The sequence below is a fragment of the Podarcis pityusensis genome (genome assembly GCF_964106645.2).
Source record: "Podarcis pityusensis genome assembly, chromosome: 2".
Taxonomy (NCBI): Eukaryota; Metazoa; Chordata; class Lepidosauria; order Squamata; family Lacertidae; genus Podarcis; species Podarcis pityusensis.
In genome coordinates this window covers 35,858,284-35,874,728 of record NC_138029.1, presented here as the reverse complement: position 1 = coordinate 35,874,728, position 16,445 = coordinate 35,858,284, and the positions used below count along the sequence as shown (strand labels likewise).

The 16,445-nt window shown below is 41.5% G+C and overlaps 1 protein-coding gene across 7 annotated transcripts in view; it reads left to right on the top strand.

Annotated features, from left to right (window-relative positions):
- FBF1 (Fas binding factor 1) overlaps positions 1–16,445 on the top strand; it is a 37,129-nt gene that overhangs the window by 7,103 nt on the left and 13,581 nt on the right. For 6 of the 7 annotated variants that reach the window (XM_080993617.1, XM_080993616.1, XM_080993615.1 and 3 more), the window contains 12 exons: positions 6–89; positions 1,881–2,000; positions 3,565–3,718; positions 4,617–4,750; positions 6,649–6,748; positions 6,843–7,268; positions 7,504–7,575; positions 8,039–8,136; positions 8,965–9,023; positions 10,011–10,166; positions 11,365–11,465; positions 12,927–13,133. In XM_080993617.1, coding sequence (XP_080849743.1) covers positions 6–89; positions 1,881–2,000; positions 3,565–3,718; positions 4,617–4,750; positions 6,649–6,748; positions 6,843–7,268; positions 7,504–7,575; positions 8,039–8,136; positions 8,965–9,023; positions 10,011–10,166; positions 11,365–11,465; positions 12,927–13,133 — 1,711 coding nt within the window. The remainder of the gene's footprint in view (positions 1–5; positions 90–1,880; positions 2,001–3,564; positions 3,719–4,616; positions 4,751–6,648; positions 6,749–6,842; positions 7,269–7,503; positions 7,576–8,038; positions 8,137–8,964; positions 9,024–10,010; positions 10,167–11,364; positions 11,466–12,926; positions 13,134–16,445) is intronic. The other variant, XM_080993619.1, reaches the window with a different exon arrangement.

Sequence of the window (16,445 nt, the reverse complement as noted above, 5' to 3'; positions counted from 1 at the left end):
TACAGGAGACGCAGAAAGTGGAATCACTAAGACTCCCAGCTCTACTCTCACCACTTCCAGAAATCTGAAACAGAAGTTTTCCTTTGAAGGTAAGCTCTGCTTGTTAGCATGAGAGAGCGGCTATTTGTGTATGTGCGTACGCACACATGCATGCGCTCATGTAAAATGCATTTTTAAAAACCTAAGTTTGAGCATACAAGTACATCTGGATGGGGAAAGCTTAGGGTGTGACAGTGACACATTTATACACAACCAACATGGGGCCTACCTGATTCAACACTGTGCTACTTCGTTTTTAAAAATAAGTTTATAATTTTCATTTATAACAAATAAACACTTCAATAAAAAAAAATTAAACAATCCTCACATATCAAACCTCAACTTCCCTCCCTCTCTTTCAGCGGTTCCATTAATTTACCCTTTTTCTTCTTCTTCTGCACATCCCAATTAACTCTTTATTCTTTTCCAGCTAATGTCTTAATTTGTTTACAATTTGTAAATATTCAATAAATTATTTCCATTCCTTAATAAAAAGTTTGTTGTCTTGATTTATTATTCTTCCAGTAAGTTTTGCCATTTCTGCATAGTCCATTAATTTCTGTAGCCATTCTTCTTTCGCCAGGACTTCTTCTTTCTCTTTTTGGCGATTATCATTATTGAGGCAGTCATTGCATACATAAATCAATTTCTATATTGTTTAGGTAACTCTTATCCCATAATTCCCAAAAGAAAAGCTGCTGGGTTTTTTATTTTATTTTTACAAATGTTATCTTAAACACCTTTTTCAATTCATATCCTAACCCAGTAAGCTTTAATCTTATAACAAGACCACCACATATGGAAAAAGGTACCTTCTTTCCCTTTGCATTTCCAACACATATTTGATTTTGATTTATACATTTTTGCCAATGTACTTGGTGTTAGATACCATCTGTATAACATTTACGTATAGTTTTCTCTTAAACTATTACATGCTGTAAATTTTATGTCCATGTTCCACAGACTTTCCCATGCCTCCATGTCTATGTTATGACCAATATCTATTGCCCAATGTATCATTGAAGATTTCACTTGTTCATCTTTTGCCTCCCATTCCAATAACATCTTATACATTTTAGACATCACTTTAACTTTACAATTTAGCAGGTCTCTCTCTAGTTGAGATAATTGTTCCCCAAACCCCCATTTCCTATCTTTTTTGAATACTACATTCAGATGATTAATATTGTATCCATGTTGTTAACATTCCTGATAAATCCTTAAACTCTTTTTATTTAACTTCTCCATCTTCCTCTTTTAACAAATTTCTATAAGTTACCCAGTTTTCTGTCATCTTCTTCTTCTTCTTCTTCTTCTTCTTCTTCTTCTTCTTCTTCTTCCTCTTCCTCTTCTTCTTCTTCACTGCTATAGCTTCTACTGGTGTAAGCCATAGTGGTATTTTGGTCTCCAATAAATTTTTATATTTATCCCATACTCTACACATTCCCCCCCCCCATTATATGGTTTGTAAATCCTTTATGGACTTTCACCTTTTCATACCACAAGTACATTTGCCAGCCATATATGTTATCATGACCTTCCAAATCTAAAATATATGGATTCTTCAATAACAAAACACTGCGCTACTTCAGAGGCCATTTTGCTGCAGGACTCCATCCAACCCTAAGTGATGGTCATGGAACAACAACTCACTAAAGAAAGGGCTATTAGACATCATAAAATTAATTTACTAAGCACTGGAGAAGAATTCAATCCTTTCCTAGTAGTGCAGTTTCTTCCTATGCAGTGGCTGAGGTGGTAACTTTGCTGCTCCGTTTTGCTCTTTGTCCGTTGTTTTGAAGTGATTTCCCACTCTCTTAGATGTATTTTTTCTCCCACAGATATAGACGACCCTCTAGCTGGTCTTTTGTCTGATGAGGAAGAGGACATGGTGAAGAAAGCGCCTTCCTTTGCCACCAAAAGTGTTCCAGAAACAAATGCTGGGACCTCGAAAGAGAAAGGTTAGTGCGGATACCAGAATTGCACCATTGGCTTGGCATCTTTTCAAAGAAAAGCACACCACACATTTGTTTGTGCAAATGAAACAGTTGGCAGTCTTTCTCTACTCATCAATGCTTGTGGTAGCATTTTTGGAAGTCTGTGAGAACATAAGAGCCCCGGTGGATCAGGCCCAGCACCTATCTATTCCAGTGCCCTGTTTCCTACAATGGCCAACCAGATGCCTTTGAGAAGCCCACAGGCATGGCGTGAAGACAAGACCCCTCTCCCACGGTTGTTCCCCAGTAACGTGTTATAACAATAATTGAACAACAAATCAACAACACCAGAACTGGCTTATGACTATAAAGAACAGTTTTACTGGAATAAATATATACCCTCATAAACCAACTAGACAATGAGCAAACTAAAGTGCAATGTGCATAAGCAAGCCTGGAGATAAACATAGAATGTACCAATGTCTCTCTTGTTGCTGTACTGGTTATGTATGCAATAAATATGTCATAACACAGCTGGAAGAAACAGTCGTTCACTGGAAGCACAAAGCAATAAACGTAGGAGCGGTTGCCAGAAAGCGTTCTTCAAGGGGTCATCGTTAGCTGGAAGTGCAAAGCCAAATGATCAATTGAAGCCAAATAGATGAGACCTGTTCTCCAGATATTATCCGGATATTTGCTGTGCCGGTGAGTACCTTTTGTCTTGAGAGAACTCTGTTGAGTGATTAGCATCATGGACTGATGAAGCTTGCTGCGAAACCTTTGTTCCAGCTGTGTTATGACATATTTATCGCATACATAACCAGTACAGCAACAAGAGAGACATTGGTACATTCTATGTTTATCTCCAGGCTTGGTTATGCACATTCCACTTTAGTTTGCTCATTGTCTAGTTGGTTTATGAGGGTATATATTTATTCCAGTAAAATTGTTCTTTATATGCATACACCAGTTCTGGTGTTGTTGGTTTGTTGTTCCCCAGTAACCAACATCCAGAAGTGTTGTGCCTCTAATCCCAGAAGGGAGTATACATCCATCATGACTAGTAGCCATTGATAGCTTTATTCCCCATGAATTTGTTTATTCCCTTTCTAGATCTATTAATTTATTTTATTTTATTTTTAAATTCCGCTTTAAGCTTCGTAGGTCTCAAACCAGCTTGCAACAATAAAATATACATAATTTAAAACATAAATCTCCAACATTTAGCTATTTTTAGCACACACACACAAAAAATACCCCAATACAGCTAGTGGCTTTAATGGCATATTTTTTGGCAACAAGTTCCATGGGTAGCATTCACCTAAGTTTTATGCCAAGCAGACTCATTGAAAAGAATGGATCTAACTTAGTCATGTTCATTAGCTTCCATTGTGCTAACAGGAACTCTTATGCAGGCTTTTGCTAGTAGGACTGGTTATTTGAATCTGGTTCAGAATATTTAGCATGGAAATTACAAGCTATGTATTGGTCACACTGAGCAGTTCTTGATTGGGGAGGGAAGTCCATTAGACCAGTTCTGTAATAGTTAGACCTCATTGGTGCAATCTCTTTCGATTCCGTTTATTAGGAACACCTGTGTCTGCAGCTCCTGGCCACGTTGCTGCTCCTGAACGGAAAAGGGACGAGTTAACATTTGAGGTTGATGGAGATGATCTCATGGATGCCATGGGGTTTGGTGAGAGCCCGAAGACAGAGCTGAAATCCGGAAGAAAGGACGGAGAGTAAGCAATCTCCCTAAAACTCACTAAAATGGAGTGAGTTGTGTGATACTTTCAGATTAAAGGAGATTAATGGCATGACTGGAAAAGTTGAACATTTGGGATAAGCTAAGGCGGACGAACTCGTAGTTTGCACTGTCGCTCCTGATTTAGTTGCAGTTCACCCCGGAGAGGGCTGGCATGACTTATGAAAAAGACTGTGTACAGTTCTGGTCCCCTTATATGGAAAAGGGATATTGTTGGGAAAGGTTCAGGAAAGGGCAACTAAAATGATCAAGGGGATGGAGCAAACCCCTTGTGAGGAAAGGTTACGGCATTTTGGACTTCTTAGTTTAGAGAAAGGGTGAGTTAAGAGGTGATACAATAGAGTTTGACCAAAGTCAAACAGGAGTGCCTGGCGTGCTCTGGTCCATGGGGTCACGAAGAGTCGGACACGACTAAACGACTAAACAACAACAACAATAGAGGTTTATAAAGTGATGCATGACATGAAGAAAGAGAATTTGAAAGAGAATTCAGACAAATCCATGGGGGATAATGCTTTCAATGGCTACTAACCATGAGGACTATGTTCTGGCAAAGCAGTATCCTGAATACCAGTTACTGGAAACTGCAGTAGGGGAGAGTGCTGGAGGCAGCATCTTAAAACCTATTTCTAGCATAGAGGTGTAACACTTCCTTCTACTAATTTCTGGAAATAGCCAGACTTTTTAGTTCTGAGCCTTTATCAGAAATAGCCCGTGTGTTTTAAGTTTTTTCTCATCTGCTGTACAGTTAAAGTAAATGCTGGAATAATAGCTAAAGGTGGTCAAAAAGCCATTAAGATTCTCCTCTTGACCTCCACATTCTCTGAACTGATCATATGGGTTAGTTGATGGAGGATTGCACTTTGTTTTGGCAGAGAGCAGTCTCGTCCCGCCCGATCCATGCTAGATGAATTGCTTGGGCAAGGAACAGCCAAAAAGCTCCTGGAGAGACCAAAGACAGGAGAACCCAAGGAGTTCAAACTGGACAAGAAATATCAAAAGCAAGCAGGCAAGTGCCGTAGGGGTGATGAAGCCTGTGGTGTAGTGGTTAAGAGCGGTGGACTCATAATCTGGTGAACCGGGTTTGATTCCCCGCTCCTCCACATGTAGCTGCTGGGTGACCTTGGGCCAGTCACACTTCATTGAAGTCTCTCAGCCCCACTCACCTCACAGTGTGTTTGTTGTGGGGGAGGAAGGGAAAAGGAGCTTGTTAGCCGCTTTGAGACTCCTCTGAGCGGGATATCAAATCCAAACTCTTCTTCTGTTTCATGCGCACAGTATTCTGGGAAGTCCTTTTGCCCCTCCTCTTAAACACTGGAGAAGCCTGCAGCTGAAATTCAGTTCTCTCATAGGTTGTTTGATGATTGAAAATATCTTAGATCTGTGGTGGGAATCTCATGACCCACAGCCAAATTTCATCCCACCCACAGCCATCACCCACTCTGACTTTATTTCCCCCACTTAGAGCTTATCTGCCTCTGCCTCTCCCTCTCTCTCTCCCTCTCCCTCTCCCTCTCTCTTTGGGCTGCTACTGCTGCCACCTCCATGGCAACTGTACACATAGCTTGTTCCTCTTGCTTTGCCAGCTCATGGACGAGGGTTTGGTGCCACCATGGTTTCTAGTTCTACTTCACAAGATTTCACAAGCAAGACACTCCAGCCCCCTTAGAGAGCAGCTGTTGTTGTTTGCCCTAAGCACTCTCAGAGCAGATAGTGCCTGATAGCAAGGTAGACCTGGTCCATCTAGCTCCTTACGGTCTACTCTAGCTGACAGTGGCTCTTCTGGCTTTCAGACAGGGCTCTTTCACAGCTCTACTTTGAGAGAACAGAGGTTGAACATTGGACTTTCTGCATGCACTCTGCCACTGAGCTACTATTTCAACTTCTCATTTCTTTTTTTTAGAAAATAAAGACTATTATGCCCCAAACAGGAGGCAGCTGCACACTATTTTCTACCTATCTTTTCGACTTGCTAGTACCTGGAGATTTTTTCTTTTCTTTTAATTATTTGCTTTATTAACAATCTCTTATATGACACATTTCATATAATATATACATTTACATATGTATTGTATATCTTCTTGAGTATACATATATATAATCCATATATATACATATATATAATCCAAAACTATATGCAAATAGTATTCTGTTTACTTACATAAATTGAACTAATTCGTATTTTTACTATCTTTTGTTGTCATCTATTTATTAATATGAATTAAAGAAAGAAAAAGGTGTAGTTGGACTTCCTATCATTTCCCAGTGTATAGCCTTATTCTAGTAATGAATATACCTAACATTATTGAGTTATTCTTTATATTCCTTCTAATACATTCTTACAACAGTTAGTACCTTTTGACTTATTTCTCACATGTTTCACTATATAAGGGTCAATCAAATGCTGCCATATTATACCACTGTTATAATTTCATAAATATTTCTTATATTTATCCCATTTTTGTACGAATACTTGTCTTGTGTTGCCTCTCAAGCTATTAGTCAGTTGCGCCATTTCTACATATTCCTGTAATTTATTTTGCCAGTCCGTTATGGTTGGAACATTTCCCCCTTTCCAGTTCATTGCTATTAATGTTCGAGCTGCAGCCGTGGCATATAGGAAAATTTCTCTCAATTTTTTCGGAATATTGTTGCCGTGAATGTTTAGCAGAAAAGCCTCAGGCTTTTTTAGAAAGGTACCTGGAGATTTCAGGGCTTCCAAGGCAGGGCTGGGGAGCCTGTGGCTCTCCAGATGTTGTTGGATTCCATCCCTGACCATTGGAAGCCCACCACATCTGGAAGGCAACACATGGGCTTCCTCTGCTCTTAAGTCTCTGAGGAAAGCAAGAGGGGGGACGTGGTTGTGCATCCCATCAGCTTGACTCTCTGGGCTCTTTTTGTGTACAGAGAAGGAAGATACTTTGGGAGATGAGTTCACTTTTGGAGCCTACCAACCCACTGTGGCCATGATTCCAGAGGGAAGGCAGTCAAGACGACAGTCTGTCAGGTAATGGAAAATGCACAAGCCACAAAAGGTGGTTCGGTCTCCCACAAGGCTGCTTGTAAAATCCTGGCTCTCTCTCATTCGTTTCTATTTGCAGGTTTTCCTCAGAGAATCTCAGTGAGCTTAAAACAGACCAGAAACCAGCAACTCCTCATTCTGGCAGCCCTGTACGCAACAGGACTGCAGCTGATTGGCTGGGGCTGAAAGAGGATGATTTTAAACTGCCACCGTCACCTCCACTAAAAGAATCCAGCAAGACCAGCATAAGAGGAGCCACACTGGATAGGCCGCCTAGCCCTTCTGATGCCGAGCCCCCCGTTCCTACCAGCCATCTTCCTTCTAGGTCAAAAGCAGCTGCTGAAGAAGCAGCAGCGCCAAAGCATGAACCCATCAAGGATGATGGTGAGGACAGCTGGCTGAGCAATGTCTTATCTCAGAAGAGAACTCGAGCGCAGGAGAAAGAGAGGAGACCTGGGTCCTCGGAGATTCACCGAAAGGAAGTGGATCCCATCACTCTTACCAGGTGAGCTCAGAGGTCGCTTGAATTCTGCACTTAACGTTCTTCAGATTCTCTAAACTGTTTTCCAAATTCAATACTATGCAAATTTACCATGGGCACCCAAGTCATGATGCACTTAGCCATTGGTATTGCACATGTCACCCTGCCTCGTTGCAAGTCTTGTAGGCTGATTTTTGGGGAGAAGTATTGTGTTAATTAACTATTCCCATACTTTGGATTTTGTGTTTGTTTTTTTCAGCCAGGGGGCTCCATCCGCCTATCAGCAGTCTATTGCCCCAGTCGATAGGCCTGCCAGACTGGATCAACCTGGGTAAGAACTTACTTGCGGGCTTCCACTTGGGCATTGTCATTGGGCACTGCAGGAACAAGGATGCTCGACTAGATAAGGCCTTTGGTCTGGTCTATTAGGGCTTCTCTTGGGTTAAGTCCTCTGGGTTATTGTCAAGTTGCTCTGGGTAACCATGTTACTTCTGGGTAACCATGTTTCGGATTGTGGTGTGAGAAGAGATTATTTAATCTGGAGCAAAATACCTGCATTTGTGTGGAATTATGAGGATATTCCTAGGTATTCAAGGATGTTTAAAAGAGAGGGTGCCAGCTCATTAGCTGTTGGATTGAATGATGTAAAGACGGGTAGAATACCTGATTGTGTTGTAGATTGGCACTTATTCCATAATAAAAGGTGATTATTCAGATGCCCATTAATCTCTCTCTCTCTCTCTCTCTGTCTCTCTCTGTCTCTGTCTCTCTGTCTATTTCTGTGCTTGACACAGGTCTTCCATACCTCTGTTAAGATCTCAGGAACAAACCACTCCTGCTTTTCCATCTAATTCCAGGAAAGGGACTCCCTTTGGAGACACCAGTAAGACAAGTAAGATTCAAACTCCAGTTAAACTGCCAAGGGAACGAACATTGCCAGCATACCTCCCATCTTTGATTATGGTGTTGTTGTTTCTGAATCAGTGGTATAAATGAACCTGCCTCTGCAGAGTTGCTTTCCAGGAATGCTGTTTGACCTTCACTAACCTTGAAATAGCAAATGATAGAAGCATTTCATGTTTGGGCTACCAAATGTCATGCACTGAACTGCACTTCCTCTTGGTGTCTGAGAGAGAGAGTTCTGTTTGGTGCTCCAACGAAGGGGAAAGCTTCTTGTTGCACATCTTGCTTCTAGTGTCATCTCTTAATTCATTTCTCTGCCAGTTTGATTTAGACTTGTGCTGAGGCCCCTTCCCCATCCCACTCTTTGACCTGGAGTAGAATACTCTATACTGTATTTGGAAATCTGATACTTTCCTTTGCTCAGTGCTAATATGCCCTGTTGTCTGCTGATGTTCCTTTCCTCCTCCTGTGGGTTTGGTGTGGTAGAAAGAGGTTTGAAGCCACGCTTGGTGCTATAGAAGTGAAAGGGACCACTCATCCTTAAGCTGCCCCATCTTACATCCTGTCCACTCTCTTCCCACTTCCATTTGCCCACAGGGTTTCTGTGCAAGGGACCTGTGGAGCAGAGCAGGGTGAAATTTCTATAGCTCCTTCCTTCTTTCCTTTATGTTTGAAGAGCAGCTAAACAGCTATCCTACCTCCTTTTAACTGTGACATAACAGAAATGGGCGATACAGTCCCTACCTGTGTATTGCTATATAGGGAAAGCATCTAAACCCATTGCTGCATCTGAGCTCTTTGTGGATTGATTTTACAGCACCTGCAGCTTTTTTCCCAGGACATGAAGAAATCCTCCCCATTCCTATGCACTCTCCGGTAGGTAGGAGGTGATATTTTTTATTACTTATTGAGGAACGGAAGTGGTTGGGATAGATGAATAAATGTATTTAACAAGCACTCGTCTAGCAGTTCATACAGACGTTATAACAGTTCCCGAACTTTATTTTCTTAATGTGCATGTATTTAAATAGAAACTGAACTTAGCCCAGAAGGCTGCATAATCCATTAACCAGGGTGCACTGACTTCTGGACCGGCCACATCCTGTCCCAAGATAACCTTGGTGCACATTATGGGTCTGGTGTTCTCTTTCCAGCTACGGGGATAAATTGGAGGCTCTCATACTCCCATAAACCTACCAGGTCCCAACTGTCCCTAGACCAGTACCTGGCACTTGCAAAGTTTTCCCGGATTTAAAGCATTCCCCAACAGATACTGAGCTATTCTCCTTAGATAAACATCCAGGAAGGGAAATGCTACAGTTCCACATTATATACAGCACTCTCAAACTAATTTCCATAAGTGTAGGGTTCCTCAAAAGGGGAAATAACTTCCCATATTTGTATGTTTCTGTATCAGGAGATGTCTCTCCAGCAAGTTGTTTTCTTCTATAGCAGATCAGACTCATGCATGACTGCCGGACGGCATGATCTGTGGATACTGCAGCACTCTTTCACGAGTGATGCTAAGAACAGTATTCAAAGTTCTCCCTGTTTGCAAGTTGAATGATAAGAGCAGTGCCGGACAGAATGTTCATTTCATTTTACAGTGGTTCTTTCATGTGCTCTCTGCCACGGGGAAGGGGCACTTGTGGCCATACATTTGCTGATGGGCTCAGACCCCCATCGGTCAGCAATGATCAGAGATGATGGAAGTCCCACAGCATCTGGGGAGGGCAAAGGCTTCCCCAGCCCAGTTCCGTCACATTCACAACACATGGGGACGCTGTGAAGCCTGCGAAACATTCTTCCCTTGTGAAAACGGCCTCCTGTATCTTCTCTCTCAACTTCTCTGCCCTTTCCCAGCTCCTGCACTTGGAACCCCACATGCTGAGCTCACCTAACAGCAGCGAGTATGAAAAAAGGCTGGCAGGTCTGCAAGCGCAGCTGCGAGAAAGCCTGGCGAGCTATCAGGCGGAGCTCCTGGGTACTCAAACTCGCATCGCTGAGCTGGAAGGTCAGGTAAGTTAGTTGCACTTAAGGCATGAAATAGAAACAGGTTCTTTTTGCATCCTGTTATTTTAACGGAAGCACCACGCTATGCATTAAATGCATTAACTGCATTAAATGCACCATGCATTAACAGCACACTCGGAGAAGGAAAATGAATCCTTATGTAGCCAAAACAGCACCATCCACTGCAAGTGGAGGAGGTTTCAGTAGACTTGAGGAAATCCCAAGGTTTGCAGAAGTACAGAATGTAAGAAGAGCCCTGCTGGATAAGACCAAAGGCCCATCTAGTGCATCATCTGGTTCTCCCAGTGACTGCCAGAGGCCTATGAATCAGAATAGTAGAATTGTAGAGTTGGAAGGTGCCCCAGGGGTCATCTAGTCCAACCCCCTGCAATGCAGGATTCTCAACTAAAGCATCCATGGCAGATGGCCATCTAACCAGGACTCTCCCCAATTGAGATTCCCTGTAACCAGCATTCAGACAGTGGATGTAGATCATAGCCCTCATGGGCCTTTGATAACTTTAGCCTCCATTAATTTCCTTGATCATCTTCTAAAGCCATTGTGGAAGACTATGCCATGGTTCAGCTGTATGCATAGTGAGAAGAAATTCTTCATTTTAACTGTCCTTAATCACCCAGTGTTCAGCTTCCTTGAATGACCCTGGGTTCTAGTATTATGAGAAAAATCTTTGGGGTGTGGGAACCCTAAGCTATGTAAGGAGACCTAAAGCACCTCAATGAAGACTGAGCAGGCTCCGTTGGCATATAATGTTGATTGACTCTTAGGGATGGAAAATTGGAATGGAATATGCTGGAAAAGGGCATGACCAGCTGGCTAGAAATCTGAACAAGAGGACTTTACATTGCAACATTTTGTTGCAGACCCAACATGTCATAAATGTGCATGGATAGTGAGTGTTGATAAACATGGCCTTACTCTGCTGTAGAAACCATGTATGTGTAAGTAGCTGAGGGCTTGTGAGTCGTGGAAATATGACAACTGCTTAGTCACATTATTTAACAGTAAACATCCTTGTGATGGTCAAATTGCTTTCTCTCTCTCCTCCATCCCTCCAAGGCTTCCCTAGGTTAAATCTGAAGCAATGCTCCTGTGTTGATGCAACGTGTGAGTGGCTCCAAACCAAGTAGCTGTACCCTGTTTACGGATATTCATAAGTAAATTGGGGTTTTTTAAATTCATTTAGGTCAGGCGGCTGGAGCTGGAGAAGAATCAGCAAAAACTGCTGTTGGAAAGTTTACAGCAGCGCCATCAAGAAGATTTGGAGCTCATCGAGAATGCTCACAGGTATTGGCAGCTGTTGTTAGTGCTCAATGGCACAAGTACAACAGAAAGCAGGAAGACCAACAGTAGGTGGCGCTAGAACCAATGGCAGGCGGGGAGAGCTGCACCATTACTGGCTGTAAACAAAATGGCAAGAGGGTGGTGGTTGGCTGAGAGCAGACTGATGTTGGTGTGGCAGCGCTCCATTCGCCTTAATGGACCAACCTCCACTGGGCACTGGTTGTTCTGAACGCACAAACTCATCCTAGAGCACCTGCCCCAAGGATCCATATGAAACAGGAACTACAGAAACGTACTCATAGGCACATCTTCCCACAGGGACTTCCTACGTATACCAGGCACATTTTCTCTTCTTGCCTCTTTCCAAATGATTAGGCCCACTGTGAAGTGTGTTTCCATCCCTTCCCTGAGCGGACATGCAGTACGAGCAGTATATATCTTCCTTGCCAGTCCCAGCCTGTTTGAGCAAGAGAGCTAGAGGAGTTTGCTACAATCACAGTTCTACCACTGGAACTATTGCTTTGACACATCTTCATCTAACCTCCCCACAAACGAATCGGGATGAATGCTCACTGAATAGCCAAAGTTGTGGAATCTCCCTGCAAACAAATCAGAATGGGTGCTCAATAAATAGGTTGTGTTGGAAGCTCCCCGTGTTTCAAAGCTACCCAAAAAGCATACAGTGGTACCTCGGGTTACAAACACCTCAGGTTACAAGCACTTTGGGTTACCAACTCCGCTAACCCGGAAGTAGTACCTCAGGTTAAGAACTTTGCCCCAGAATGAGAACAGAAGTTGTGCGCTGACGGCAGTGGAAGACCCCATTAGCTGAAGTGGTACCTCAGGTTAAGAACGGTTTCAGGTTAAGAACGGACCTCCTGAACGAATTAAGTTCGTAACCAGAGGTACCACTGTATCATAAAAGGTTAAAAACATACAGTATAAGAAACAGATAATAGCAAATAAAAATCACTTTTAGAAGATGAAGTTATTGGTGCTACAGTGTAATGTATATGAAAAATGAGAGAGAGATGCTGATATGAGAAGCTCAGTTTTCAAACCTAGACAGCTATACAGGCAAATAAGTCATAAGCCAGTCACTAGACCCCTAAAGCAGTTAATTAATTACAGACGGACAGGCAGACATCATTTTATTTCTATGCCACCTTTCCCTAGTTAAAAACCATGCTCAAGGCAGCTTCCAACAAGAAAAGAATTACATAATTACAAATATAACAATAGTCATAAACAATAACACATATCAAAAAGTACAGAACCAAATTAACAATTTCCACATTGAATCATAAGACAGAAAAACTAAAGATACAAAAAATTAAGATCAATAACAGCAACAACACCCCCTCCCTTGAAATACTAGTGAGTGAACAAGAATATCCTACATCGCTTTTTTCAACCCAAACATGCTTGGGAACCCGTGTGGTGGTGTTTTCCCTCCCGACATAGGAACCGTGTAAAGGTGATTGAGAACTCGTACCACCAGCGTGAGGAGCGCCTCCGGCAAGAGAACCAAGAGCTGGCAGGTCGATACTTATCTTGCTGCCAGAATGCAGAGGAGGCCAAATCGGAGTTGCTGGCCCAACACCAGCGCCGGCTGACAGAGCAAGAGCAGGAGAAGGCCAAGGATATTGACCGGTTACGGGAGCTTCAGCGGTATGTGGTGAGGGAGGTTCAAAGGGATTTGGGTGGCTTTCCAAAGCCCAAGTCAGACAGTCCATCCTGTTGCTTTTCCGTTGACAAATGCTCAAACTTCAGTCCTTCCAGTGTGATGAGAGCCAGTGTGGTGTAGTGGTTAAGAGCGGTAGGCTCATAATCTGGGGAACCGGGTTCGCATCTCCGCTCCTCCACATGCAGCTGCTGGGTGACCTTGGGCCAGTCACACTTCTCTGAAGTCTCTCAGCCCCACTCACCTCACAGAGTGTTTGTTGTGGGGGAGGAAGGGAAAGGAGAATGTTAGCCGCTTTGAGACTCCTTAGGGTAGTGCTAAAGCGGGATATCAAATCCAAACTCCTCTTCTTCTTCTTCCAACATTTGGCCACACTTTCTGTGTGACCTGAAAGCTTGCCTTATTTGTGGAAAGATGTCTTTTAAAAAAAAAAAAAAATTTATTAAGATTTTCAAAATGTTATAAAACAAAAACAAAAGAAGAGAAAAAAGTACATAAATAAAAATGGCTAAAAGCAACTCAATCTTTCCATTGCTTATTTTTCATTAGCTTATTTCCCTGACCTCCTCACACCTCCCTTTTTTGTATTCCAGTTCAGTTTGTTGGTTCAGCAAATCCTTACCTTATCCTAATCTTTAATCTTAAAATATTGTAACGTTAGATTTTTACCTATTAATAATCCATTTTTCATATTCCCTTATAGTATTACAGCTGAAAACCACTTAATTTCTATCCAACATCATTCTAACATTCATTAATTTTACAATATTTCTGTAGATAGTCCTTAAATTTCTTCCAATCTTCTTCCACCGACTCTTCTCCCTGGTCTCGGATTCTGCCAGTCATTTCCGCCAGTTCCATATAGTCCATCACCTTCATCTGCCATTCTTCCAGAGTGGGTAGATCTTGTGTCTTCCAATACTTTGCAATGAGTATTCTTGCTGCTGTTGTGGCGTACATAAAAAAAGTTCTGTCCTTCTTTGGCACCAGTTGACCAACTATGCCCAGGAGAAAGGCCTCTGGTTTCTTCAAGAAGGTATATTTAAATACCTTTTTCAATTCATTATATATCATCTCCCAGAAAGCCTTAATCCTTGGGCACGTCCACCAAAGGTGAAAGAATGTACCTTCGGTTTCTTTACATTTCCAACATTTGTTATCGGGCAAATGATAAATTTTTGCAAGCTTGACTGGGGTCATGTACCACCTGTATATCATTTTCATAATATTCTCTCTTAAGGCATTACATGCCGTAAACTTCATACCTGTGGTCCATAACTGTTCCCAGTCAGCCATCATTATGTTATGTCCAACATCTTGTGCCTATTTGATCATAGCAGATTTCACCGTTTCATCCTGAGTATTCCATTTCAACAGCAAGTTATACATCTTTGACAAAATCTTAGTTTTGGGTTCTAACAGTTCTGTTTCTAATTTTGATTTTTCCACCTGGAAACCAATTTTCTTGTCCAAATTATATGCCTCCATTATCTGATAATAATGAAGCCAGTCTCGCACTTTGTTTTTTAATTTCTCAAAACTCTGCAATTTCAGTCTATCTCCATCTTGTTCCAAAATTTCCCAATATTTCGGCCATTTGGCCTCCATATTGAGCTTTTTCAGAGCTTTCGCTTCCATCGGTGATAGCCACCTTGGGGTTTTATTTTCCAATAAATCCTTATATCTTATCCAAACATTAAACAATGCTTTCCTGACAATATGGTTTTTAAATGCTTTATGTGCTTTGACCTTATCATACCACAGATATGCATGCCATCCAAATACATTATTAAAACCTTCTAGGTCCAAAATGTCAGTGTTTTCAAGAAGCAGCCATTCTTTCAACCAGCAAAAAGCTGCTGATTCATAGTAAAGTTTAAAGTCTGGCAGGGCAAATCCACCCCTTTCCTTTGCATCAGTTAATATCTTAAATTTTATTCTGGGCTTCTTGCCCTGCCAGACAAATCTAGAAATGTCTCTCTGCCACTTCTTGAAGCAATCCATTTTGTCCACAATTTGCAATGTTTGAAACAAAAACAACATTCTAGGAAATACATTCATTTTTATCGCAGCAATACGACCCAACAGTGAAAGCTTCAAATTTGACCAAATTTCTAAATCTTTTTTCACTTCAGCCCAGCATTTTTCATAGTTGTCTTTAAATAGATTCCCATTTTTTGCTGTCATATTAATCCCCAGGTATTTCACTTTCTTAACCACTGTTAAACCTGTTTCATTCTGAAACCTCTCTTTCTCAATCGGTGTTAAGTTTTTCTCTAAAACCTTGGTTTTTAACTTATTCAGTTTAAATCCAGCAACCTGACCAAATTCTTGAATCAGTTCTAAAACCCTTTTGGTACTAGATTCTGGTTCCTGTAACGTCAGTACTAAGTCATCTGCAAATGCTCTCAATTTGTACTGTTTAGCTCCGACTTGTATACCTTTAACCAACTGGTCCCTTCTAATCATATTCAGCAAAACCTCCAGGACCGATATAAACAGCAATGGGGAAATTGGGCAGCCTTGTCGTGTCCCTTTTTCTATCTTAAATTCTTCCGTCACCACATTATTTACAATTAGTTTAGCCTTTTGTTCTGAATAAATTGCACTTATACCGTTTTCAAAGCCTTGGCCTACCCCCATCCCCTGTAGGTTCTTCTTCATAAAACTCCAAGAGATATTGTCAAAAGTTTACTCTGCGTCCACAAATATCAAAACTGCTTTAGTATTTATGTTCACTTCTAGTTTTTCCAAAATATCAATTATATTCCTCAAATTGTCAGACAAGTGTCTTCCCGGGAGAAAGCCCGCTTGGTCTTTATGGATCTCTTCCATCAACACTTTTTTCAATCTCTTGGCCAAAATGTCTGCAAAAATTTTGTAATCCACATTGATTAAAGATATGGGGCGGTAGTTCTTAAGCTGAGTCTTTTCAGTCTCTGTTTTCGGTATAAGTGTAATATACGCTTCTTTCCACGACTCTGGTGCCCTTTTCCCTTCCAATATTTCATTACAGACTTCCTTTAAAGGTTGTACGAACCACTCTTTCAAGGATCTATAGTATCTAGAAGTCAGCCCATCCGGTCCTGCAGATTTGCCCAATTGCATGTTTTGAATGGCACCTTCTACTTCCTGTTCAGATATTTTATAATTCAACATTAATTTACTTTCTTGAGAGATTTTTTGTAATCCATTTGTCTTCAAAAATCAATCTATGTCCATTTCTTTCTGTGGCCCTTGTGTGTATAATTGTTTAAAGTACCTCTGGAAACAATTTCTAATCTCAGTTGGGTTGTGAA